This window comes from Miniopterus natalensis, chromosome 21, assembly GCF_054644295.1.
Source record: "Miniopterus natalensis isolate mMinNat1 chromosome 21, mMinNat1.hap1, whole genome shotgun sequence".
In the NCBI taxonomy this organism is placed as follows: domain Eukaryota; kingdom Metazoa; phylum Chordata; class Mammalia; order Chiroptera; family Miniopteridae; genus Miniopterus; species Miniopterus natalensis.
Window position 1 is genome coordinate 13,340,054 of NC_142101.1, and position 25,690 is coordinate 13,365,743.

Genomic DNA, 25,690 nt, shown 5'->3' on the forward strand with positions numbered 1-25,690 from the left:
CATGAAAGAAAATGACACTTTTGAAATTCTATTAGGATACTTTTCTCCATATAATTAATCAAAATAGACTTTCCTTTTATAGAGGAAAATCTCTGCAGTAAATTCGAGTATCTTTTAAATTGTTTTTTAGCTGTAGAGTAGTGGTTAAAATCATGGGTTCGGAGTCATTGGACCTGAATATAAATCCTACCACTTGATATGTCACTTCAGACAAGTTACTTAACCTGTCAAAAGCCTCGTTCCCTTATCTGCAGCTAACAGTATTTTACTGATCACACTGTAATGTGAGAATGCATACAGTAAAACCACAAACAATTTTTTTGAGTCATTTAAAAGTGAAGGTAGAGGATGCTGTCAGCAAAATCCAGAATATTGGGGCTCTACACAAGTGGTCACTGTGCCAAATGACCAGCTTCTTCAACATATAGTGAGGAAACCTAGTAGATTTAAGAGACATGAACCGAATGAACGTTTAGATTTTGTTTGGATCCCAGTGTGAACAAACCAACCACAAAATGAACCAATGGGGTAAACTTAAGCACCAACTAGATATGCAGTACTGAGGAATTACTAGTTTTTGTTGACATTGGTACTGCGGTTGTGTGTGTGAAGAACTTATCTTACAGGGATAAGTAAATTATTCCATAACGATGTCCGGTGACCCAGAACAGGGTGGGAGACAGAAGGTAGTAGGTTATGGATAAAACAAAAATGCCCCTGAGTTCAATTACTGTAGTTAGTAAAATAGAAAATTCCCAAGTAACAGGATTAGCCGTGCCCAGCAGGTCTCTGATGGAGCATACAGTGGCAGCCAAACTCGTTGCTTTTAATTCAACCATCAGGTTTGACTCTCACCCAATTTGTGTGCAATCTGAAATAACGCTGCTGATCAAGTCACATAAGATCAGGCTCTAGAACTTGATTCCATATCATCAACTTGAGTGGACTGAGCTGTGAAAATAGACAAAGGATTCAAGCTCCTTCCTTGTTCAAGTGCCAGCCTCTTGCCCCAAAAGTATAAGGTGCTTAGAAGAGCAGTTGTAAGGTGAGCGCAGCAGGAGTAAGCGATGGCTGGGAGTGGAGTGTAGCTGGGAATCTTTGTGCCCCTCAGTCTCTGACACACAAGGTACTGCATTGGAGAACGGGAATTTATTTATTAAACTGAGTCACCTCTTGACTAGGTTCTAATGTTCAATGGGAACTGATACAATGAAACCAAGGTTGCTCTGTAACGGATGTAGTGAACCAAATAGAAGAGGAAGCCACAGTCAAACCTCTGAGCTCCTGACTCACTGATGTGACTTACCACTCCCTCTTCCCTGCTCCACTTGAAAGGGAGGCAACTAAAAGCAGAAGCTTTGATCAAGAAATGTCTTCCAAAGAGCAACCTGAGCTCAGCAGCAGGCTCGCTCCATGAGTGGTTCCTTTAAATCTGTCGTTCTGGGGGCGTTATGACTGTTACTGCAGGTCACACGCTAACCCTAACGCTCTGACCCTCAGTCATCAGACAGTATTTAACTAAAGCAAAACAATTTGGCTACTATCTTTTTTACAATTTTCGTTGAAATTATGGCATAAGGCCAAAAGGCTTCACTGACAAACCCACAGTCTAGTAGGAGAAGTTGCATACAAACAACTGTAATGCCAGGTAGGAAGTGATACGTGCCATGGGAGATGACATGCCATGGGAAGCTTCCTTAGCTCTCAGCCTCGAACTAAGATGGGGGAAGAGGAATCTGATTTGGACTCCTACTCCGTTGTCGTGGGTATGGCATGAGAAGGTGGCTGAGGGGACCTGCCAGGCTGCGATAAACTGAGCTGCATCTTGGATGTGGCTTCCTCAGCCCTCTCACCTGAGGTTCCGGTGATTAGAGAGGGCCCCTGCTACCACTGAGAAGCTGGAAGGAAAAGGGGAAATGACACGACAGGTAAAAATACTGTGCACACAGGAGCACCCTGTGGTCATCTGCACTGGCTGAGCCCCAGGAACTGTGCCTTCACAGAGACGGAAGAGGAGTGACAAGGGAGAGGCCACACTGGACTAACCACTAGGACTCCAGATGCAAACTCTAGGCCTGTTCTGCATCTTTAAGATGAAGTTGGACCGAATGACCTCTAAGGCCTCTGCAACTCCTATCAGTGGAAAGTGCTTAAAGTTAATCTTCAGCATCCTAACCACAGCTTTTCAAGGCAGTGCTCTTCTCCCCTTCCCATCATTTGTAGAGAAGCGCCTAAAAAATGGAAACAAAAACTAGACTTATCCCCCTTTTCTGGCTTTGATACAGACAAGCAATACAGGACTGGTGGTTTTACTTGTTTCTAGGCATGGTTCATGTTTCAGAAGTAGAAAGCTCCTGCCCTTTGTTATAAACGAGGCACCTTCCTGATGTGCTCAGCCCAGCAGTGCTCGCCTGGCAGGTGAACTGACAGCCGCACTCTCAACTACATGGGTTTGATTTTGGTTATTTAAAATACTTGAATAAGAAGATAAAACATTTTGGTCAACAGCCCTCCACCACCTTTGAGCTTGACGTAGCTTGTTTGTCTCTCGGTTCTGAGGATTTCAGTTCTCCAGCAGTGTCTGTTGCTTTATTAGCCTGAGCAGAACATGAAGAGGCACTGGACCTTAGGGAGGAAGGCAGAGTGAAGAGACTTTTGTTTTTTTAAACAAAGGTGCCTCAGAAGGAAAAAGAAAGATGCAAGCAAAGTAACCTGTGTTACAGCTTCTTGGCTCTTTGCCTGGCAGAAATACGACAGAACCACAAGGAGCGATTTCTGAGACCCCAAAGAGGCCAACAGAACCCAGCTTCCTGTTCCTGCTGTTCACTGTTCCTTTTGAGTGTGGCCAGGGCATTCCATCCACCCCTGAAACATGGGCCTGTCTGTAGAGGGAGTTCTGCTGGCTCCTTGGCTTCTGCCAAGGCTAGACCTAGTCCGGGGTGGAAAGGACACACAACATTTGCTCTTTTGGTAACCACACGCCTTGTTTAGCCACCTGGTTCTGCCTCGACAGTGAATAATCCCTTTGGACTCTGCCATAAAACACAACCATGTTTTGCCCGAATGCCAGCACTTAAGATTAAAGCACAAAGTGGCACTGAGAATAAACTGCCAGGTTAGTTGACCCAGCAAACAGAGCCAGAGGTTAACTGCTCTGATCAACTGCAAAAGTTTACAAGCTCCAAGGAACTGAGCTTGGGTGGACATGGCCTTGTCTAAGAAATGGCTTGTACTGGAGCTCCCAACGGAGCGGCCGGTGCAGCAGGCCGGCATTCCAGCTAACCTGGCACCAAGCGGAGCACTCACACGGGATGAATGACTATTCCTGCTTCTAACCTGAACATCTACCAAATCCCTCTCCAAACCTACTAAAACTATCTCAGAGATCAAGTACAACTGGAACAATTAGTATACAAACAAGACCTGGGACTGTAGAGGTCTGCTGGTGATCTTGGAGGCAGTAGCTTTTAAATGAAAGCTCTTGATTAATTTTGTGAATTTTCCTTCCTATAAGCAGGAATGACATTGTACTTGACAAATGGCTTATAAGGTTTCACAAATTCCGTAGCGAAATATATAATCTTTAAAATGTCATTTTCCATTAACATTCTTACGAAAATATGTTAGCTGACAGTCCCTAAATCTTCATAAATACATGAAGCTGCCATAATATAGGCAAAGGGTAACTGACTTTCCTCCTTTGCCCAGGTGAACTGCTGGTCTGTACTCTTGACTTTTCAGTTGATGTGATGAGCAGCTCTTTGGCAGGCAAGGCTGGATGGCAGTCCTGTTCCCACATCCAAACTACCATCTTCAACGCACAAATGATGATAAACATCTTTACGTGTTGGGCTTCAGGCTAAAGTCGAGAACCAGAAATCTACAAAAACTCAATTCATGTTTTTTAAATAGTTTATATGGTAAAAATACAGCAAAAATATTTTTTTGTTCAAAGAGGAAAAAATATACTGCTATGGTTACGGTTCTAAGGATGACGTTAGTCTCTGGCTCCTCAACTGCACTGTAGTGTAGCTGACTTCACCATGGCTTCTCCAGCTTCAGTCATTTATCAAAGCTAAAATCATACTGTGGAGAGAGGAAATTAAGGTTACCAATGTTTCCTCAGGAATGTCCCACACAGCCTGGTCTGTCCAAACTTATATCCCTAAGGCTCAGCAAGGAACACTCATCTGAGTGTGAATTGTTTATACCTAAAGGAAAGAAAATCTCTATTAGGGTCTCTAGATGCCCTATGTATTTTACTGAAAATTAAGGTAATCAAGGCGGGTTTGGGAATATAACCTAAAACCAATACTGGGCTATAGTTTAGAAAAAAACAAGCTATGTCCAGGAAAAAACAAATTGGCTAGGCAGATCTTTGCACATGCTGCCCCTATGCCTCCAACCCCCCTCCCCATCCTGCCCCATCCCCCTAGCACATTCCTCTTCAGGCCTCACAAGCAGGCGCTCAGCCAGGGCAGCTGCACGGGCTCCTTCCGCACCTCATGGCCTCCCGTATGCCTCAGCTCCCCTTCCAGCCCTGGGTTGTGAGCTCCTCTGAGACAAGTGCAGGATCTAGGCGCGGTCCCTTGCATACTCCGGGATAACACCCGGCTATGGCAATACCAGGCTCCAGCTTTTACAGAGGGGTTTTGAGCTGCTGCTTTGTGTCCCTTGCAGTGCCTTACAGTGTCTGACACATAGTAGTCTCTCAAGAAATACTCTAATTAAAACCAGCACAGTAACAAAACTTATCTCCTTTTACTGGAATCAGCTTTGCTTTGCTGAGATCAAATGATGAAATACACAGAAATACCCTGACATTACTAATGGTATAAGTTGTTTAAAGACTTGTCCCAATTTAACCGTACTAAGTGTACTCAGTGCACAGGCAGATTAATAGTAACAAATATTTTGGAAAGATTTTTTTTAGGGTTTACTATAGGTCAGCAAAAACCTAAGTGCTTTATAGGCATCATCTCATTTAGTGCACATCACAGTCCGATAAGGTAGGGACAGATAAGGAATAACTAACACCACAGAGTAACTCTATTGTAGGTCACACAGAATGCTGATTCAGTGACACATAAAAATCTACACACTGCAAGAAATTCACATAATCCCCCAAGGCGCTGCAATGTCAGTGCTATACCCTACAGTATAGTATCTCACCCATCAAAAGCAAGCATGGGGTCCAGGAAAAGACCAGGAGGGCAGTAAACTCACCTGTAAAGGTACATAAAGAAACAGAGCAGGTGGAAACCAAGCTTGATCATGGCTTCTTTCATGTGTGACTTCAACTGCCCTCGATTATGTATTTCTGTTGGGTCAAACACTCCCATGTTACCACTTGGCACCATAATGAACCTGGTAAAAGGATGCACATATATTAGAAGGAAAAATCATCAGCATAAATGTTCAAAACTAAGTAACCAATAATAATCAGCCTTTAAAAGTGAACCAATTAGCAGCTTTAAATTCAGACCAAATATAGACAGGGTATTAGGGTGAAGTCATGGGCCACCACTTAGTTTTCCTTTGAAAAATACAATACTGTTATTTTGGTGTGATTTCCTGCCCTCTGGCACAAATACAGTAACATGAGAGGATATTTTATGCACTGAGACCCTTATGCATCTTCTGTAGAAAATCACTAAGCCCTTTAGACACGCATGAAGGGGGCTCCAAACCAAACCAACTTCATTAAGTTCTTAGAATCTTCTCTGTCTAAAAAGTTCTAAATTAATGCAAGTCCCTTCACTTTCACAACATCTTTATAAGGATGAGTAGTGTCAGACATAATTATTCCCATTTCACAGATGACAATAAAAAGAGGTTCTATGTTCAGACCAGAAATCCCATCTCTGGTGCTTCTGCTGATCAATCGATAGAATATCTCAGTCTGCATGGTTTATAAATCGTACCTACTTTAAAGGAGCAATTTAAAGAAGACAGAACAGAAATTATTTAGAATAAATGCTCCTATGGTGAAATAAAACTCTTCAATCAAGGCAGTAAATGGATAGTTCAGACTGAAAAAGTGATGTCTAACTTTACATAACTAAAAAAAATACAGATTAAATGCAAAATATACAAATAAGAAATGTACTTTTTATAGTGGTCACAGTATGACCACAGTGGGGACTAGGAACGGGGCTACAAGTCAGCACAGAAGATAAGGGCACCATAAGCATGCACCTCATTCCAAATCCAGACCAATTCAATCCAGTGTTCCCACAGACTCAGAATAGACTCCAACTTTTTTTAATGTTTTTACTGATTTTAAAAAGAAAGGAGGGAAGAGAGGAGAAACATCGGTTGGCTGCCTCCTGCACACACCCTGACGGGGAATCGAACCAGCATCCTTTCGGTGCACAGGCTGATGCTCAACCAACAGCCACCCCGGCCAGGGCTGGACTCCAACTTTTTTTTAATCTTAATGTACTATGGAGTCTTCAGGGGCTCTTCAGATAACACGTACATTTCATATTATCACTGTATATAATAGCTACACAGGATAGTTGTCGTCCTTGATTGATTCCTTTTACAGATAAGGAAGTCGGGTGACTTTGAGAGAAACAATGAGTTTAATAGCGTCTGGGCCACATACAGATCGTGGCCTAACGCTGCCCATGACCTCTTCCTGCCTTCCCGTCCAAGCTGCCTCTAGCTCTCCCCCTTGCCCCACTCAGTTTTTCAACCCTGACTTCTGTGAAGTGCAAATGCCCCTCTGAATTCCACAAATCTTTTATGGGAGAAGAGAAAGCTGTTAAAAGAAAATAAATTTTTTTCTTTAAACGTCCCTGACATAAAATAGTAAACTATACTCACCGATATATATTCCAAGTGGCAACGGGCAAGTTGAGAAGGAAGATGAACCAGTGCAATGAAACGAGCATTAATAAAGTGACGATGGAGTGGCCAATCAATTCTGGAATGACCCACTGCAGGGGGAGAACAGAGTATCACATCTCACAACTGGGTCCCGAATGGGCATGTCACTGGAAGCTAAATCAGCGAAAGTACAGGGAACTTCAAGCTAGTGTTTCAAGATATTTTTAGACTCAATGTCTCAGATTTGCAGACTGCTGTAACCACCCAGCCCATGCAGACACGTCAGGGCCCAGCTTACACATGACGTGCTTCAATTTCAACTGTGCTGTATCCTAAGCAAAGGTTCCAATTTATTCACTAAGCAGGTCTGAATGACAATTAGGGGGAGTACAGGGTATGGTTTATTCTCTCTCCCAGTGCCTATGCTAGAGCCTCATTTCTTACTCTAATCAGGGATGGTAGATCCACAAACATGCTGCCTTTCATATCAGAGTATCAATCCCATTTTGCAGTCTCCAGGATCCTGAGGGAAATCATTTCACGCCCACTCATTCATACATACACACACACCGCACACACACACACACACACACACAGTACTTTAACAATAACAGCTTAAAGTTGTTGAACAAATATGATAATGAACTAAGATACCAGAATCCCAGCCTACTGGCTTTATAGCACCCAGCGCCTTATCTATGCTCTTTGTTTCTTGGGCAATGTTCTAGTTTTCATGCATCAACAGCTATTATGGCAGGTTCTCAATTCATCAATGGTCTTCTTCTAGGAGTAGAAATTTTTCTTTTAATAGACGATAATAGCTAATATTTATGGAGCCAAAAACTGGCACTCCCCACTTCAGAAATGAGGGAAATAAAACAGAGAGATTAAGTAACTTGTCCAACTATTTTGTGGCACAGGAATGTAGCATAAGACAGACATGCTGGCCCCAGGTCTCTTGCATTTGGAGTTTAGGTACTTTTTGCAAACAAAGAAGGGACTTTCTGAGCCTTAAACCTAATTTGCAGCCAACTGGAACTTTTTAATATTTTATATGTATTTTTTAATGTGTCCAATTTAATATAAGTGTGAGCAGCAAAGTCAAACAAACCTGGAGTGGAATCCATGTGCTATGCTATTTATTAGCTGTGCAATCTAGGAAAAGTTACCTATAATAATTAACATTAAAAGAACTACGTAACTTCAAGTTGAAGGAATTTTCTCAGTAGGAGAATCCAGATAAGCTTTTCTTTGTATTTAGATTTTTATTTTTATTTAAAAAGAAAAAAACAAAAATATTAAGAAAGCAAGAAATATAAAAGGACATACAATCCATCTGATTATATGTAGTCATTTTTCTAAAGATGAGAAGGCCTGAAACTAATTTAATGTTATATATCATCATATCTCAATTAAAAAAAAAAAATTTTTAAGAACTCTCAAAGCATAGTAGATAAACACAAAATCTTTTATTTATCACTGTATTAAACCATTTTCTAGAAAATTGGTGGGGGTGGTGGGGAAGAAAAGAAAGGAAAAGAAGAGAGAATGAATTTCGTTTCCTAGAAATTTTAACTTTCCAAATATATCTTTATTTCCCTCACGGGCCAGGTAAACTTAAGAAACGTGGAAATCACTTTTAGGTCAGGCCGAAGCACTGCTCAGCATTATATTTTTACATGAACTTTTATCTGCAAAGCTCTTCTGTCAGCTCACCTCGAATCAGGACCAACTGGTTTCTCTGCATCTAGACAAGCCCCGCAATTCAGAATGTTCTTGCCAATATAAAGTTCTGACGATACCAAAGGTAAAATGGCTTTAAAACAAATCAGCTAATTAATTCCTCTACTCAGCCAGTTACAAAAAGGTCCTTCAGTCAACAAAAGACAGAACTATTACCCCCGTAAGAAACGTTCACCTAGTCTGGGTAGTAATGTCCCCTGTGGTCAAAGGGACAAAGGAAGCAGAAAAAGAAACAAAATTCCAAGTTAGGTCTTCCAGCAGTTTCATGTTTAAAACACTGGAAAACACATAGTTCTACCAACATTCCAATAAGAGACAATATGCACTCTGAAATCAAATATATGTAGGCTGATTATCTATAATAATCTCTAATACGGAAAATGGAGGAAATGAGCAAAGAAACGTCTTACCTTGTTTAATTTCGAGCAGCATGATCGAGCATTAATGTAATCACATTCTAAATCAGACAATGTAATTATCTGATGAGCAAGATAAGGAATTATTAGACTTTTTAAGTAACAATTAAGTATTTGTTTTTAAGTCTCAGAAAGCAACCCCAGTTGCAAGGCAGAATGAGACTAGACTCGAAAAAAATTTTATTTCCTTAAAGCTCATTTATTTGACAACACAATTTTCTCATTTGTGTTCCTTCAACAAATGCTTTTCACAAAATAATACTCTCATTATGCTCAAGTCTAATGTGACCCATACCAGAACATTCCATGTGAATTCCTCAAATGTCAAACAGCAGCTATAAGAAATGGAAAAATCAGACCTATGAAAATAGTGTAAATGTTAAGAACCTGAATTCCCCAAAGTGGAAAAATAGTGTTTGTTTATGACATAACCATATAATGTCTTTGAAGACTTAAGATATAAAAAAAGAAAACAGGATACAAAACTATAAATGCAGCATGGTCATGTTAGCTGCTTATGTTGCAAAAGTTGGGTCACATATGACTTGTTTTCCTAATACGTTTCTCTATCTCCCAAACATTCCACAATACACATATATTATACTGAATTAAGCAAAAAATGGTTGTTAGTACAAAATATAAATTCACAAATAAACATCTGAGGGACAGACAGACGACGAAAAGAATTCTTCAACTGAATGACAATGCCTGGGGTTTACTTTAAAATGCTCCACCACCACCACCCCCCATAGTTGGGAGGGAGAGAAGAATGGCCTAACACTGAAATTCCTGAAGGTGAGTGACAGAAACATGGGGTTTATTACACTACTCTCTCTCCTTTTCTGTCTGAAAATGCCCAACAATGCTGCTATAAGCAAAGGTTCTCAACTAAATTCTAAACATTCCCACATGGATATTCCCCTATCACTTCAACACAGCTAAAGTCAAACATCACTTTCTCTACAAATCATTCCACCTCCAATTTGTTTTATTTCTACCAATGACCCAAGCATCATTTGCCCAGACTCAAAATATGGAAAGTTATGTCTGCCTTCTGTTTCATATCTCATAACCAATTGTCACCAGGTACTAGCAACCATTTTTTCCTGACACTACTCACATTAATCCCTCCTTTCACCTGCCCGAAATTAGCACTCTGTTTAAAATCCAGGTGAACCCTAACGTTTTCCTACCTTCCAATCTTCCCGGTTTCCAACCCATTCTGCTGATTCATCTTCCTAGTACACCACGTTACGTGAAAACTTTGCAATGGCTCCCTATTGCCTAGAGGGTAAACGTGACAGCCCCCCTCCTGAACCTTCAAGCCCTCCAAAATCCGACCGAATCCAGCCTTTCCAACCCGAGCTGCTACCAACACCAAAATCCACCACGTGCTCCACATACTCCTTAACCCCATCACCCAGAAATGACATGAGCATACCTTTGCTCTTGCCTGTGTGCGATTATAAACAGCCACCCACCCCTTTCCTTCTCTGCAGATATTCTTCAGGGTTCAAAGTCCAGGAAAACTCCTATCCTTACAGAATGTCTATCCTGACCATTTCCCACTTCTCGGCTTTAATACTAAGCTAGGGCAACTATCCAAAAATACAGTAACACAATATGCTGAGTTTCATCAAAACACACCCTGAATGTACCTTACTGTCTACCTAAGCTATTCCACCCAACATTTTTCTATGTACATTAAATCGGTATAAGCCAAGGCTATTTGAAAATATCAAGCCAAATTTTCCAAACTGCAAAAAGAGAAACCCAACTTTCATTTTTCTGGGTGTAAGCTCCAGTTCCTTGTCGCAGAGAGCCATAGGTCACCAAAACTTAGGCAAATGATGCTGCCCTTTTAGTTCCCCAAACCTCATACAACTGCTGCTCAACTGGAGGAGAGGAAGGCAGAGCAACATTTACTGACTCATGGCCATGGGACCGGCACTGTGCTAGGTGCTTAGCACCGGTTCTCACTGTACACACACGCATCTGGGAAGTAAACACTTCCCCACATTTAAAGAGAACACGAAGGCTTAAGAGAGGTGAAGTGATGTGCAGGGCAAATATCCAGCTAGGCAAGGAGGCCCGGTTCCAAATCCTGTCTCCCATGGCAACAGGCGGCCTGTTCACACTACAGTATGAAGCCGCACACTGGACAACTGTCTCATACTCAGCATCCCCAGGCGGACAAAAGGTTTAACTGTCAGAAAGGAGCACCCGGGATTCCCAAGAAAAGAAGGGGGGGGGGGGAATGCAGTGTTTCTCATGCGTTTTTCCGACCTTCTATTTAATTACTTAAATGAACTGGGTGACAACGAAGACTAGATGCTCCCTCAAAGGTAGGGCAAAGTTGCAGCCCACGCAGCCTCTGGAGTGCCCGGCTGAACAACCTTGTCGACCTGGAAATACAGTTAAAATGCTGTTGACATGAAGAGCTACACAAAACACTGAAGTTTTAAACATGGGGCGGGCCCAGAAAAGTGCCAACGGTGAGGAACGCCCGGGAACTACAGCTCCCGAGCATCGCGGCTCCATTCACAGGTCTGCAGCCGCCAGCGGCACCCCCCTGGTCGGCTGCAGGCGGATTTTAAAACGCATCCTCCCCAACACCCCCTCCAGCGGCGTCGCGAAGGAGCGGCGCCGCCCGGTTCTGAAAAAGAGTCCGCGCCTGGACCGCCAAGGTGCCCCCAAGTTCCAACACCCGCGAGAACAAAGGGGCGGGCGGCGGGGGGGACGGGGGGGTGCCGAGAGAATGACAAGAGGCCGCCAATCGCCGCCTCGCGTCCCAACGCCCGCGGTCGGGGAGCGAGCACCGCGGGGCGTGGGAGTCACTGTCGGGGCACCCCGCACCCGACTAAGGGCCCCGCCAGGGGATCTCCAAGAGCAGCCGCGACCCCGTCTCTCGAGGGTCCCAAAGGGTAGGCAAACCACGACCCGGCAAAGGCAGGCCGAGAGCCCGCCGGGCTCAGGGCAGGGCTGGTCCGGGCGCCGCGCGGGCGAGCGGCGGCGGGCAGGCCCCGCGGGCGCGCGGCGGGACAGGCCGGCTCGGACCCTCGGCCGGCGGCCTGCGCAGGGCACGCGGGGCAGCTGGGCTCCGCTCCTGCCCGGGCTCGCCGCCACGCCGGTCCCCGCGGCCCGCGCCCAGGGACCCGCGCCCGCCGCCGCCCTCGTTCCCACGCACCTGCCCCGGCCCCCACCCGGGCCCAAGCTCGGCCCGCCCTTCCGGCGGCGGCCCCGCGGAGGCCTCCGCCCGCCTCAGGCAAGGATACGAAGTACACGGAGAGGAAGATGAGCGCGCAACAGTCGAGGAGGGAGAAGACGAACACCACCGCCTCCATCCTCCGCCGCCGCCGCTCCTTCCGTCAAACGGGTTCTGGAGCTCGGCCCCGCCCCGCGCCCGCCCCGCCCCCGATAGGTCCTGGGCCCTCCTTGCTGGGGCGCGTAATCGGCTCCGCCGGGGCGCGGCATGCCGGGAGTTGTAGTCTATCTTTTTTAAAAACTGCCTGTCGTTCCGATGCATGCTGGGAAGTGTAGTTCATCTGCACGAATTCCTGGCAAAGGGGTGGGCAAGGTCTCGGGAGCCTCGTGGCCCCCAGGCTAGGAGTGTGACTTTTGTTCTAATATGGTCACAAACCACTGGAGAGTTTTCAGGATGAAAGTACCTTGATCTGATTGACATTTTTTTAAATATCCTTCTGTTTGGTGCGCTGAAATGTGGGAAAGAAGACAAGTTTGTCTGCAAGGAGATCACTTAGGAGCACAGAGAATGAAGAGGGGAATTAGAGTGAAGGCAAAGCCGACTGGATTTGCCTGGTGCCGTACAGGTTCACAGGACCATAAAGGGTTCATAGGTTAAAGCTGGATGGATTGCTAACAGATTACTTATAAACCAGCTCTCATTACACTCCCGCTGCACCTTGTACACACCTCTAGCAAAGCCCTCCTCGCATTGCCCTCATTACATGCCCAGCCAGCCACACCTTAGCTTAGGATAAGAGTAACCGACTTTATTAGTTTTTGTACCCCAATATCTTGTATCCTGTAAATAGTTGGTGTTTAATAAATGTCTGCCAAATGAATGACCCATACTGACTATAAGGAGAGATTTTCTTCAAATTAGCTTAGATTTCATTAAAAACGTAAAACTCCTGTAGAAAACATAGAGGAAAGCGTCATGATATTGGATTTGGCAGTGATTTATTGTATATGACACAAAAAAAGCACTGGCAACAAAAGCAAAAATAGACAAATGGGACTACATCAAATTTTAAAACTTCTGGGTGTCAAGGAAAACAATCGACAGAGTAAAAAGGCAGCCTATGGATTGGGAGAAATATTTGAAATCATATATCTGATAAGGGATTAATATCCAGAATATATAAAGAACTCTTACAACTCAATACCAAAAAAAACAAAAACAAACACAAATAATCTAATTACAAAATGGGCAAGGACTCGAATAGACATTTCTCCAAAGGTGTACAAATAGCCAATAAGATTATGAAAGGATGCTCAACATCATTAATCATTACAGAAAGGCAAATCAAAACCACAGCGGTGATGGATTCATAATATATGCAAATATCAAATTATGCTGTACACTTGAAACAAATTAATGTTCTATGTCAATTACATCTCAATAAAGTTAAATAAAATACAACTACACAAAACTATAATTAAATATCTTTTCATGGACACACAATGTATAGAGATGTAATATGTGGCAGGAATAATACAGTGAGAGGGACAAACCTACATATAATAGCAAAGTTTTTGTATACCAAAGAAACTAAGTTGCTATTATAAATTAAGATGTTATAAATTAGATTGTCATAAATTAAGATGTGAATTATAATTTCCAGGACAATCATTAAGAAATTAACTATAATTAAATCAAAATCACAATGAGATACCATTTCACACCTACTAGGATGACTGTAATTAAAAAACAAAAAGCCCTGTGAGCATAGCTCAGCGGTTGAGCATCAACCTAGGATCCAGGGGATCAAGGTTCGATTCCAGGTCAGGGTACATACCTGGGTTGCCGGCTGCATCCCCAGCAGGGGGCCTACAGGAAGCAGCCCATCAATGATTCTCTCATCATTGATGTTTCTCTCTCTCTTCCTCTCTGAAATCAATAAAGATATATTTTTTAAAAATGCTTCTAAAAACAAAACAAAACACAGAAAAAGACAGAAAACAAGTCAGGGAGGGTATAGAGAAATTGGATTCCGACATTGCTGGTGGGAATGTAAAGAGCACAGCTGCTGTGGAAAACGGTTTGGTTGCTCCTCAAAAAGCTTAACATTGAATTACCACATACCCAGCATATATACTCTTACGTATATACCCAAGAGAACTGAAATCAGGTATTTACAGAAAAACCTGTACACAAATGTTTATAGCAGCAACATTCTTAAGAGCTAAAAAGAGGAAATAATCCTAATGTCAATCAACTAATGAAGTGATAAATGTGATGTATCCATACAACAGAATACTAATCAACCATGAAAGGAATGAGATACCAATAGTCAAACCTGGGAAACAAACTATGCTTAGTGATAGAAGCCAGACACAAAAGGTCACATATTGTATGATTCCATTTATATGAAATGTCCAGAATAGGCAAATCCATGCAGACAAAAATGTAGTGTTTTCCAGGGCCTGGGGAAACAGAGGAATGGGGAGCAACAGCTTCATGGGCATGGGCTCTCGTTTTGGGCTGATGAATGTTTTCGAACTATATAGTAGTGATACTTGCACAACACTGGAAATGTACTAAAAGCCACTGAATTTTATACTGTAAAATAGGTAAAGTGGTCAATTTTGTTATGCAAGTTTTACTTCACCTTAAAAAATAATTGAATTATACACTTACCATGGATGCATTTCATTATAAATTATATCTTAGAATTTTTAAAAAATAATGATATTCTTATTCAAGAATCTTTGTCCCTTTTTGGCCATTTGCTCTTTCATTTTAATTTTACACTCAACTTTTTATATTCCTTCAAATAACCTATGTCCACTCAAATTAATGTTGGTCGTAAATGACAAAAACCTCAACTAATGGTGATTTAAACAAGAAAGGAGTTTCTTTTTCTCTCTTTCTGTTCCTAGAACAAGTCAACTTTTCTGCTTTAGGGCCTTTGCACTCTCTCTACCTGAAACTCTCCTCACAACCAGTTCCTGCTACTATCCTTTAGGTCCTTACATGTCACATTCTCAGAAAGGTATGAACAGAAAGTGAAATGTGCCACTACCACTAGGTGGGGCTGTACCATTAAAGAAGGAAGGACGTTTTCCCTGGAGGGTGTGCCCAATGGTTAGAGCATGTACCTGTGCACCTGTGCACCCAAGCGTTGGGGGTTCGATTCCCCAACAAGGGCATGTACCTGGGTTGCAGGCATGATCCCCACCCCCAGTCGGGGGCATGAGGAAGGCAGCCAATCAATGTGACACATCAATGTTTCTCTCTCCCCTCTCTCCCCACCCCCTCTCTTCCCCTTTCTCTTAAAAAGTAATGGAAAAAATATCCTCACTCCTTGGGTGAGAACTTAAAAAAGTTTAAAAAAAGAATTTCAAGATGGCAACAGTAAAGCATTAAATCAAGTGTAGGGCCCTGTGAGCACAAAGCCCTTTGTGAATACACAGATTGCATACCCATGAAGCCAACCTAAATGTAGAATAGTATTCTATGATGAAATTATAGACTAATAACTATGCTGCCTGGCTTATGCTGTGATGCTGCTGCAGGGCCCTTCAGCCTATTTTCATTCTTTGTGGTACATTTTGCATGCATGGGATTAAATTACATTTAAAAAGTAACTGGGCATCGACTGTACTTGTGCTACGTGCTATAAGGAATGGTTGCTCAAGTTTAATATATTCACACACATACTAATCTAATAAAAAAAAAAGATGCTACAAAAGTTACAATCATAATTCTTTCACTATCCTCACAAGACCCAGAGGCAGGGCAGGGACTGAAACTTGTAGGCACACAATAAATACGTGCTGAATGAATGACAGGAGGGTTCAGTGAGTGGAGAAGGGAAATATCAGGAAAGGCTGAAAGGCAGATGGTTAGCTAGGATTCTGAAAGCCATAGGGTGGCCAGGAAGGGCGTTGTAGACAAGGGGAAACGGCAATGGAAGCAAAGGGCTGTGTGTAACTTATTTATTATTACCTTTCGATGCAACTGTAAGCTCCATAGAAGCAGGCATCTTTCCTGTTTGTTCATAGCTGTACCCAGTGCCTGTGAAATCGTTGGCCTGCAATAAATATTCATTGCGTAAATGCAGGCCAGTGCTGCTCTGTGAAAAGCAGAGTAAACACACCGGGTGGAGGGAGGAGGTGAAGTTAGAGTCAAGTTGACCAATCCTTTGAATTTCAGAGTGAGAATCTATACTTTATTCATCGTTCGGATAAGAACCATTGAAAGGAGTAGTGACATCATATGAACTCTAAACAGAAACTAAATCAGTAGTATGTTAACATCTCACGGCCTTCTCTTAATTCCATCTCCTCTCCTCCCCTCTTCATACTACAACACACGACTTAGGCTGCACCTTAAATGAGAATATTCAAAACCCCATTAACAAGCAAACAGAAACTAAAGCCGGCAGGGTGGGGTTTTTGTTTTTTCTTTTCTTTTCTTTTTGACTGTCCCTTTACTTGAGTCTCCTTGACTTGAAGATGCACTTTTTGGTGCAAATACATGTTTAATAAAATTCTGAGCCAAGACGGAGCCTTGCCCTGGACGTGTTCAGCAGAGTAGCTGTCGAAAAAGGCATAAGGTGAAACGATTTCCAAACGGACACGATGGTTTGGTCACCTGGGCGAGCCCATCAGTCCCTGCCTTTGGACACCCAGCCTCTTCGTCGGCCTCCAGGACGTGGGTAATTAGGTCAGGAAGGCAAGCAGCAGTGGCAGGGTGTTTTTATGCTTTGCAAATCGTCCCAAGTACCTACAGCTTTTTGGTTTTGTCAAGATTCTCGGCCAAGGCTAACTCTGCACCAGCACAGAGGTGTGGCTCGAACGGCTGGAATCAGACACACAAACCCAAGTTTGTCAACACGGGCACCGGCGGAAGCCTCCCCGCCGCCGCCGCGTGCACGTGTTCGCACAGTTGGAAACAATAAAGTTGAGCTTGTTCAAACGGGGGGGTCCTTGACACCCAGGGCCCGGTGGATGTGCCTGTGAAATAAGACTTCGAGAAACCACCTGATGGTTTTTCAAGCTTGCTCGTTGTTGTCGGTAGTTTTTTCCCCTCGCTCGCGGGACAGAAGCGCTGCGGGGAGCGGCGTGGGGCAAGCCGAGCGGGGCGCGTTTCGGATGCAGCTGGCCCGGCGATTGCCGCGGGCAACCCCGGGGAGGACCCCGGTTCAAGGGAAGCCGGGTTCCAGGGCTGAGGCGGCGACGACAGACGCGATGAAGCCCAGGCCCGCGGGTTTCGTGGATAATAAGCTGAAGCAGCGAGTCGTCCAGGTGCGTGTTCCGCTCCGCGGGGGCCTCACGGCGGTCCGCGTCTGCTGTCCAAGGGCTCCTTCCTAGGGCGGCTCCCACGTCGGACTCGACTAGCCGCCCGCCCTCGGTCCCGGTCCGGGCGTGGGACTCGTGGCAGGTCCGCTCCTCCGCCGGCGGTGCGGGGCCTGCCCTCCGGGCTGTGGGCGGAGCGGCTAGAACCCGCCCGCGACCGTGGGAGGTGCAGTCAGGGGCCCTGCCCGGCTCTGCTGGACCTCGGCCCGGGTCAGTGAGGAGGCCGGAGGTAGCCTTTGAGTTAAAAATCTTCCTGTAGCGACGTTAGGACAGAAACGGTGTTCGGACCCCTCCCCCCCCACTGTACGAGGCGCTTTGGGGGCCACAAAGCATTTCCGTTTTCCAGAAACTTGGGGTCAGGTTGGGATACAGTACAAATAGGTGGATGTGACTATAATACGCACTTTACCTAAGGTGGCTTTTTTGTGTGTTTTTTTTTTTCATTTTCATGGTCATCTGCAGAAAGCAGTGTGTGCTGAGTGTCTTGGAATGAATGGTACCGTTAGCGAGCGGTCTCGTTTAGGAGGAGGGAGAGATTTTTCTTTCCATTACACGTTGGGAGCTGTAATCTTTTCCTGTTTTTCGTTTGCCTTACCGGCCGCTCTACGGTCTTCTTTTTGAAACTGCCTCCTTGAGTGTTGGAAGTGCCCTGCGTGCTGTGCCCTTACCGCTGAAATATGTTTTCATTTGTTTTTAGAGAGAGGAAAGGGGAGGGAGGGAGAGAGAAACATCGATGTGAGAGGGATACATCCATCAGCTGCCTCCCCAGCAGGGATCATACCTGCATCGCCCGCATGTGCCCTGGTGGGGAATCCACGTGGAAGTTATGTAGACGTGCTGGGTTTGGAATCTGGACCTAAAACTTAGGAGCTTCTGAGGAAGTAGTTGACTATAGTAAATGACAGCATAGGATGGGAGTCCAGTGAAGGAAAAGGTTAACTGGAGCAGTGCAGCTTTTGCTAGCTAGTCCCTTGTCATTGGAAGCATTTACGTAGAGAGCGTTATCATGTGTTAGGGATTCTTGAGAAGAAATTGCTCTATCAAGTGGGAGACTTGGGCTGGATGGCCAGCAGGTATATTTATGGTGCTCTTAGACCCAAAAGTAATACCCGATAACCACAATTACTTACGAGTGGGATTTATGTGCCTGTGGGACAGCTTCTCATACCTTGCCCTCAGGTTGTTCCAACTGCCACTCTCATCCTGTTCCACATTGATTTTTGCATGGGATTTTCTTTTTATTATAGCAACTGCTGAAAACCCGGTTTTGCAAAGGTATGACATCGTCAGATGGTGATTTAATATTGAAGCTATGAATTGTCTCAGGCTGTAATTCCTGCAGTGTTGGGCAGATATCAAATATTACCATGTTCCCTCAAATTTAAAGTATCCCTTGGTGCCCTTGGGAGTTTAGTGCTTTGTTCTGGGGTATTTGGGAACCTAGAATATAGTAAGTACTCACTACCTTATAGCTGTTCTAGTTATTGTTTTCCTGTGTCATAATGATAATTTTAATTAAATTCTCTGATTCCAGATGTGACAGTCATTTAGTGATTTTTAGTTATGTTTCTGGTATGCTTTATTAATAAGAGTTTATATTAAATATAACGTGTTTGAGTAGTTCAGTCTCTTATTTGTCAATTAAAACCCCTGAGTTTGAAATATTGGGTGTTTATATTTATCATATTTTCTGTTTAGTACCTCACCAGTAACAGATGTGGCAAATACGTGGACACTGGAGTCTTAGCATCTGATTTACAAAGAATGTACAGGTAAAGAAATGGAGCGTACAGATTCTTGCTGTTCTTTTCTACCATTTCCCCCCATTGTTGTTTTGTTGTTTCTTTCCTACCATTTTTTAAGTTTCCATTTTGCCTAAATTTCCACTTGATGTTAATAGTTCAAGTGGCATTAGTTCTCTAGTCCATAAGTTTGGAGTTCAATTCAATTATACAAACATCAGATAGACATTCAAAGGGAGAAATTGCAAAGAAGAAAGGGGTTATGGTCTCAAGCAAGTCTGAAATGTAGCAGGGTGAGTTCCACTAGACTTTAAGAATAATCCTCTGGCTCAGTGCTCTGTCCTGTGGGCTCACTAGGGTGGCTGCCCTGCCCTTTGGTACAGAGGAGGAGACAGTGCCACTCCACAGGCCTGTGCTCCCTGGGTCCCTGATGGCAGTGGCAGCTTTGCCAACCTCTGAACTTCCTTGGAAGTCATTCTTCCTTTTTCTTTAAGGAGAATGCATATTCACAGCTGAATAGTTCTTTTGGCCTGTTGTGTAGAATCCCAGAAGTCAGCAGCCTTCCTTCATTTCATCCGTCTCTGTCCCCTTCAGTACAAGCTGGCTGTGTTTCTGATGCTATAACCCCTTTTCTAATCAAGAAAGATTACAGTAGTAAAAATGTAAACTCCAAAGTTGTTTGGAAATAGGTTTATGTTCAATGTAAATTCAGTGACATAATTACATATTCGTGCAAATTTGTGTTGGGGCGACCGCTGTACTAAACTTCTGTTATGTTTTTCAGCATAGACTATGGTCGAAGAAAAAGAAATGCCTTTAGGATTCAGGTAGAAAAAGGTGAGTCTATTAGTGTTAGAACTGAAGTACTAATAAAGTTCTGGAAAGGACGGTTTTAGCTTATGGCATTTTTCTTTTGTTTCAGTATTTAGTGTAATTAACAGTGAGAAGGAACGTAGGAATGTAGCAGAATTAGAAGATGAACATCTGGCAAAAAGAGCAAGAGCAGGTGAAGAGGATAATGAGTAAGGATGACCGAGCGGGGGGCTTCCCCGGCGTGAGCCTCAGCTCGTTACGTTCCCACTCTAAAGCCTTAGTGGCTCCTCCTTGCCGAGCGGGCGTTGCATAACGCTTTCCTAGCCGCCCCAATCCTTAACCCCAGACACGCTGAATGCTCACTGTTCCCCAAAGAAGTCTGAAGGCATTGAGGTTATATGGCCTCATATATTCGTTGGAAAGTGCACTTTGTCTGTATTTTATGAAAAAGTTTGTGTAGTGTTACTGTCATTTCACCTCTTTTTACTCAGGTATACTGAAAGCTATTCGGATGGTGATTCAGATATGGAAGATTACCCAGATCCACAGGTAAGCCAGACATTTAATGGACCTACTTTGATTTATTAAAAATCATAATGAACCGCCTTTAGAATGAGAGCCTTTTAACATCTTCATCAGGAAACAGTTGATACTTCCTGTGTACAGTGGTAGTGAGCTCTTGGGTTAACCATCTTTCCCGTAGTTGTTTTTATAGTCTACTATGCAGGGAAAAAGAAGGGAAGGGAAGGAAATGGCCAGAAATAAGGGCAGACATGAACAGAAAGGGGAATTAATAGTAAACATGAAGAAAAAGATACATTTTCTGCCAGAGTTAGCATTACCAATAAATAGACTTGGATTAAAGGGAAGCATGGGAATAATATGTAAAATTATTTGTAACTTACTTTCTATTTTTTTCCCATTGGCAATTCAGTTTTTGAATTTATTAATAGTCATAATGATACTCATCTATTTTTGAATTGACGGAATAGTAGTGACTCTCATTGACTGACTACCAGCTCATTTTCATACTTGCTTCTGTTATATTTTTAAAAAGCAACCATTTTTATTTGGTTTTATTTAACTGCGAATTATGAATTGGTACATTAACTTGGAGTGGCAAGTGGATACACTTTTCTGGATAGTAAATGTTTGTGATTGAATCATTTCATGGCAAATACCTATTTTTCAGTGTTATGAGAGAAGTTGTTGAAGTGCAATGTAGAAAACTTACAGGCAATCAAACATGAATACCTTTGAGTAACTTATGCTAAAATCATGTTTCTCTCAGTTGGCAAATCACATGAACACTTCCCTGCTCTCCTTATATCGGAAAGGAAATCCTGATTCTGTTGTAAGTACTCCCGAGATGGAGCAAAGAGAAACCAGTGTTTCAGCACCACCAACAGCTTCTAAAACCTGCTCCATTCCTTGGAAGACCCCTACTAGCGGCTCTGAAGGAGGATGGTTTATTGACAAAACTCCAGGTGGAAAGAAAGACAGTTTTTTCTTGGACATGTCAGAGGAAACAAGTAATCATAAGACAGTATCTGCGATAGAGGTATTTTTATAGTGAAATTTTAGCCCCACGTTGTTAGCGTACATTAGTCTTTTCATCGAATATAATAAGCAGATTTTTGTGTTAAAGAGAAAACAGGAACTTGAAATATGTGTAGAATTTCATCACTTCCTACTACTGCCATCATTTCCATCCTAGTCCATGCCTCTACTCTTTTTTTAAAAACCATTATACTTTTTTTATTACAGTTTATAATGCCTCTAGTCTTTCTTGCTTTAACTATTGAAATAACTTTCCAACTGGAGTTTGCTTCCACTCTTGTTCCTTAGTTTATTTTTCACACAGATATCTTTTTTATGAGTTAAGTGAGATCATTGTCATTCTTGTATTAAAAATCCTCCAGTGGCTTCTGTTAGTGGAAAATCAAAGCCCTTGCAATTGCCATTAAAGCCCCGTATGATTGATCCTCCCTGCTGCCTCTTAGTTTCATCCACTGCCCTCCCCCTACACCTGCCAGCTTTGCTTTAGGTACAGTGTACACTCGCTGTTATAACACACCAAGCACCCTCGCACTTGGGGCATTTGCATTTGTCCTTTCTGTCTGGAACACTTCCCAGATTCAGGTGGTTCCCTCCATCATTTCTGCACAGCTCTTTCCATATGTCATCTTCACTGAGAGGCCTTTTCTGACATGAATGTAAAACAGCACATCATTGGGTGCTCTGTTTCCTAACCCTGCTGATTTTTTTTTTTTTAAGACTTAAAACCACCTGTCTTGTGTAATTGTGTACTTGGGTTTTTTTTTGTCTCTCTTCACGAGAAATATCTGCCCCAAGAGAGCAGGGGCTTTGTTTTGTTTCATAATGTGTCCCTGGCTAAAATACATGTAGCATGTAGTCTTCAGTTCATTGAATTTGTGCCTAATGAACTTTCGGAGATGCATTTACTAGTGAGAGTTAAAGAATTATTACTTGGGGATGTGTTACAGAAAGTTGATAGTTGTAGGAAGTAGGGAAGATAGCTGTTAAAATATCGATGTGGTTTATTTTCACTTTAGGGTAATACCTTAAGGGAGCCTACATAAATGGATGCACTATAAAAATGTATAGACTGGCCCTGGCCAGTTTCGCTAAGTGGTCAGAGCATCGGCGCACTGACCGAAGGGTCCCTGGTTCGATTCCTGACAAGGGCATGTACCTCAGTTGGGGGCTGATCCCGATCCCCCAGTCGGGGCATGTGTGAGAGGCAACCAATTGATGTGTCTCTCTCACATCCACGTTTCTCTCCCCCCCCCCCCCCCCCCCACCTCCCACTGCCTCTGAAAAGAAATGGAAAAAATATCCTCAGGTGAGGATTAAAAACATTTTTTTTAAATGTAAAGAATAAGTAAACACCCAATTTTTTTTTAACCTTTTAAAATTGAAATATACATAAAGGAAAGTGAAGTTTGATGAGTTAGCGGTTAGCGTGTACTGAACAAATTGGACATCATTCTTAACTGATTCTTTTTAATACGTGGCAGAATGAGAGGGGATTTAAAGTAATTTCTCCCATAATAGACTGGCTATCTTTGACCCAGGGCTCACTGTCCAGTGTGGTAAGTGCTGGCCGTATGTGGCTGCTTAGCACTTTAAATTTGGCTAGTGTACATGAGGAATTGAAATTTAAATTAAAAAAAAAGTAGTTAATTCATTTCTTGACAATTCATTTCTAAGTATGTTTGGGACAACATAGGTAAGTGAATCTACTTTTTCAGCTGTAAATTTTATGAAATCTAAACACACGTCAAGTATTTCCCATGAAAATTACTGTCTGACTTGAGATGTGCTATAAGCATAAAGTACATGTTGGTCTTTGAAAACTTACTACAAAAACAGTACAAAGCATCTTGTTCAATTTCTGTACTGAATTTATTGAAATGAATATATTTGGTTAAATAAAATAGATTATTAAATTAATTTCACTTTTTTCCTTTTTTAAATGGGGCTCTAGAATATATAAATTTGCATATGTGGCCCACATTGTATTTCTCTTGGACAACTTGTCTCTAAGTGGTTCCCAAGAACCAAGCCTTTTGGTTTGCCAGACATTTCTTCTTTTGAATCATCAATGGACCTTTTCCTGTTCTCTTTGCTTTAATCATCCAGGATTCAAAAGAGTCATCTCTTCTGGAGAGTAATAAAAAAAAGAAAAGCAAGTTGAAGAGCAAAGGAAGCAAAAGGAAACAAGGGGATACTCAGGAAGTAGATGGAGAAATAGAAGGTATCCTGCAAAAGAAAGGTGAGCTGCGGGTCTGGGAGGGGTGGTGCTTGTGTGTGCTTTGAGGGAGGCATCACTCTTCCAAGCTGATTTGCTTGGGGGACCTTCCTTGTGCAGAGATGTTTATTAGAAAATGTTTCAGTAGCTAGTGCACCTTTGTTTACTGAAGAATTTTTAAATATAATTCTGAGTTACTACTGAATCACTGATCTTTTCATTTTCTCCCTCTTTGTTTGCCAGCTAAAGCCAGGGCGCTAGAATTCCAGATCTCCAGTGTGAAGTTTGAAGATGTTGGAGGCAATGATACTACATTAAAGGTTATTAGGATTCAGAATTTTACTTCCAGTGGGTTTATTGCCAATGAGTTATGTAAACCAAGTCTGCCTCTTTGTTTCTAATAGGAACTAGGTATAGAAAAGGAGACTAGGAAGGTGAGAAGAGCAAACGTAACTTGTACCCTTCAGGGTATTGAGGAATAAAAGAAGCATAATACCTTCAACGTTGTCACTACTTTAATTATAGTGTGTATAAAGCTAGATACTTTATAAGTAATATTATTTAAAAATAATGATTACTATTTTTTAGTGTCTATTGCAGTTACCATGCTAGTTAGCTTTCATTCCATCTACAAGGTAGACATTAGGAAATGGAAACTCAGACATATTATTGCTGAAGTCACACAATAGGTGCCAGAGCTAGAATTCAGGCCTACACTCTCCCTGCTATATTTTGCTGCTCCAAAGAATAGGACATTTCATTCCACATTGATTCTTTCTCTTTTGGGCTGGGAAAGATGTCTTTGTTCTTTCTTCCCTGCTAGGAAATCTGCAAGATGCTCATACACATGCGTCACCCGGAGGTGTACCAGCACCTGGGCGTCACACCCCCTCGTGGTGTTCTCCTCCATGGACCACCAGGCTGTGGGAAGACATTACTTGCACATGCAATCGCTGGGGTGAGGCTTGCTGACACTTGGGTGCTTTTGTTATTTTTGTTGTTATTTGTTTGTTTTTTCTCTTTGGTCAACTTGAACCAGACTTGGCATATTCTCAGGAGGACTGATTCCTTCTTCATTTTTTTACCTCTTTCATGCTGCTGTTTGTGAGATGCTGTTTTTTTAAATGTATTCAGTTATTTGTGTGGCAAGGATTAGATGGGGAGCAAAATTATACAGCTCTGAAAAATCCCCCCCTTTTTAGTATTTTTACATTTTAGTTCTTTCTCTTTAAGCCAGTGGTTCGAAAGGGCAGTGAAATAAGAAAGCCAAGGATGTAGCGTTTCTTATAGAGCTATATTTATTCAAAATTTTCATTCATGGTAATGGTCTTATACTTTTTAGGGTTAAAATATCCTTTCTAAAATAGATGCTTGGCAAAATAAAAAGTTATTATCTTATTTTAGTCCCATCATATTTTTCAGAAACTGTATTAGGTGGTAAAATGCAAAATGTCTGAGTAACTTCAGTTTGAAGAACAGGATGCTGTGCTGATCACTAATAGATTAGTATTCTGTGAAACAAAATCCTTTATGTAGGAGAACTTGATGGAGTTGCCTCATTTATTCATTTGTTGGATAAATCTGTTGTGTGACTGCTGTGTGCCAGGCATCAAAATACAGTACAACAAACCCAGTTTTCATCTTTAATGAGTTTTTCAGTCTAATGTGAGAGACAGACATTAAACAGTCATCGAAGCAAATAAATGTCTACATAGTTACAATGGTAATAAGTGAGAGACAGAAGTGCAAAATGCCATATGATTGTTGTTGAGATACCCAAGTTAAGAGTTGGGGTCAAAGAAAATATGGTTGCGAAGTGG

The 25,690-nt window shown here is 42.5% G+C and overlaps 2 protein-coding genes across 6 annotated transcripts in view; one reads left to right on the forward strand and one right to left on the reverse strand.

Annotated features, from left to right (window-relative positions):
- Nucleotides 1–3,894: 3,894 nt before the first annotated feature.
- On the reverse strand, nt 3,895–12,337 carry CNIH4 (cornichon family member 4). Its single transcript, XM_087829072.1, has 5 exons — nt 12,269–12,337; nt 8,988–9,056; nt 6,832–6,944; nt 5,227–5,367; nt 3,895–4,086 (listed from the first exon to the last, which is right to left on the reverse strand). The coding sequence occupies exons 1-5, from the start codon at nt 12,335–12,337 to the stop codon at nt 4,059–4,061; spliced, it is 420 nt and encodes a 139-aa protein (XP_087685198.1). The 3' UTR covers nt 3,895–4,058.
- A 5,050-nt stretch (nt 12,338–17,387) lies between these two features.
- The window catches only part of NVL (nuclear VCP like), a 44,215-nt gene continuing 35,912 nt past the window's right edge, over nt 17,388–25,690 (forward strand). For 2 of the 5 annotated variants that reach the window (XR_015716291.1, XM_016221201.2), the window contains exons 1-9: nt 17,405–17,489; nt 19,239–19,312; nt 20,067–20,119; nt 20,205–20,304; nt 20,587–20,644; nt 21,387–21,656; nt 23,762–23,894; nt 24,114–24,190; nt 24,694–24,828. Coding sequence is in view for 4 of the 5 variants with exons in the window: in XM_016221201.2 (XP_016076687.2) it covers nt 17,433–17,489; nt 19,239–19,312; nt 20,067–20,119; nt 20,205–20,304; nt 20,587–20,644; nt 21,387–21,656; nt 23,762–23,894; nt 24,114–24,190; nt 24,694–24,828 (957 nt within the window). In the remaining variant the exon portion in view is untranslated. Of the gene's footprint in view, nt 17,490–19,238; nt 19,313–20,066; nt 20,120–20,204; nt 20,305–20,586; nt 20,645–21,386; nt 21,657–23,761; nt 23,895–24,113; nt 24,191–24,693; nt 24,829–25,690 lie in introns of those variants that run through there. The other 3 variants (XM_016221202.2, XM_016221203.2, XM_016221205.2) reach the window with 3 other exon arrangements.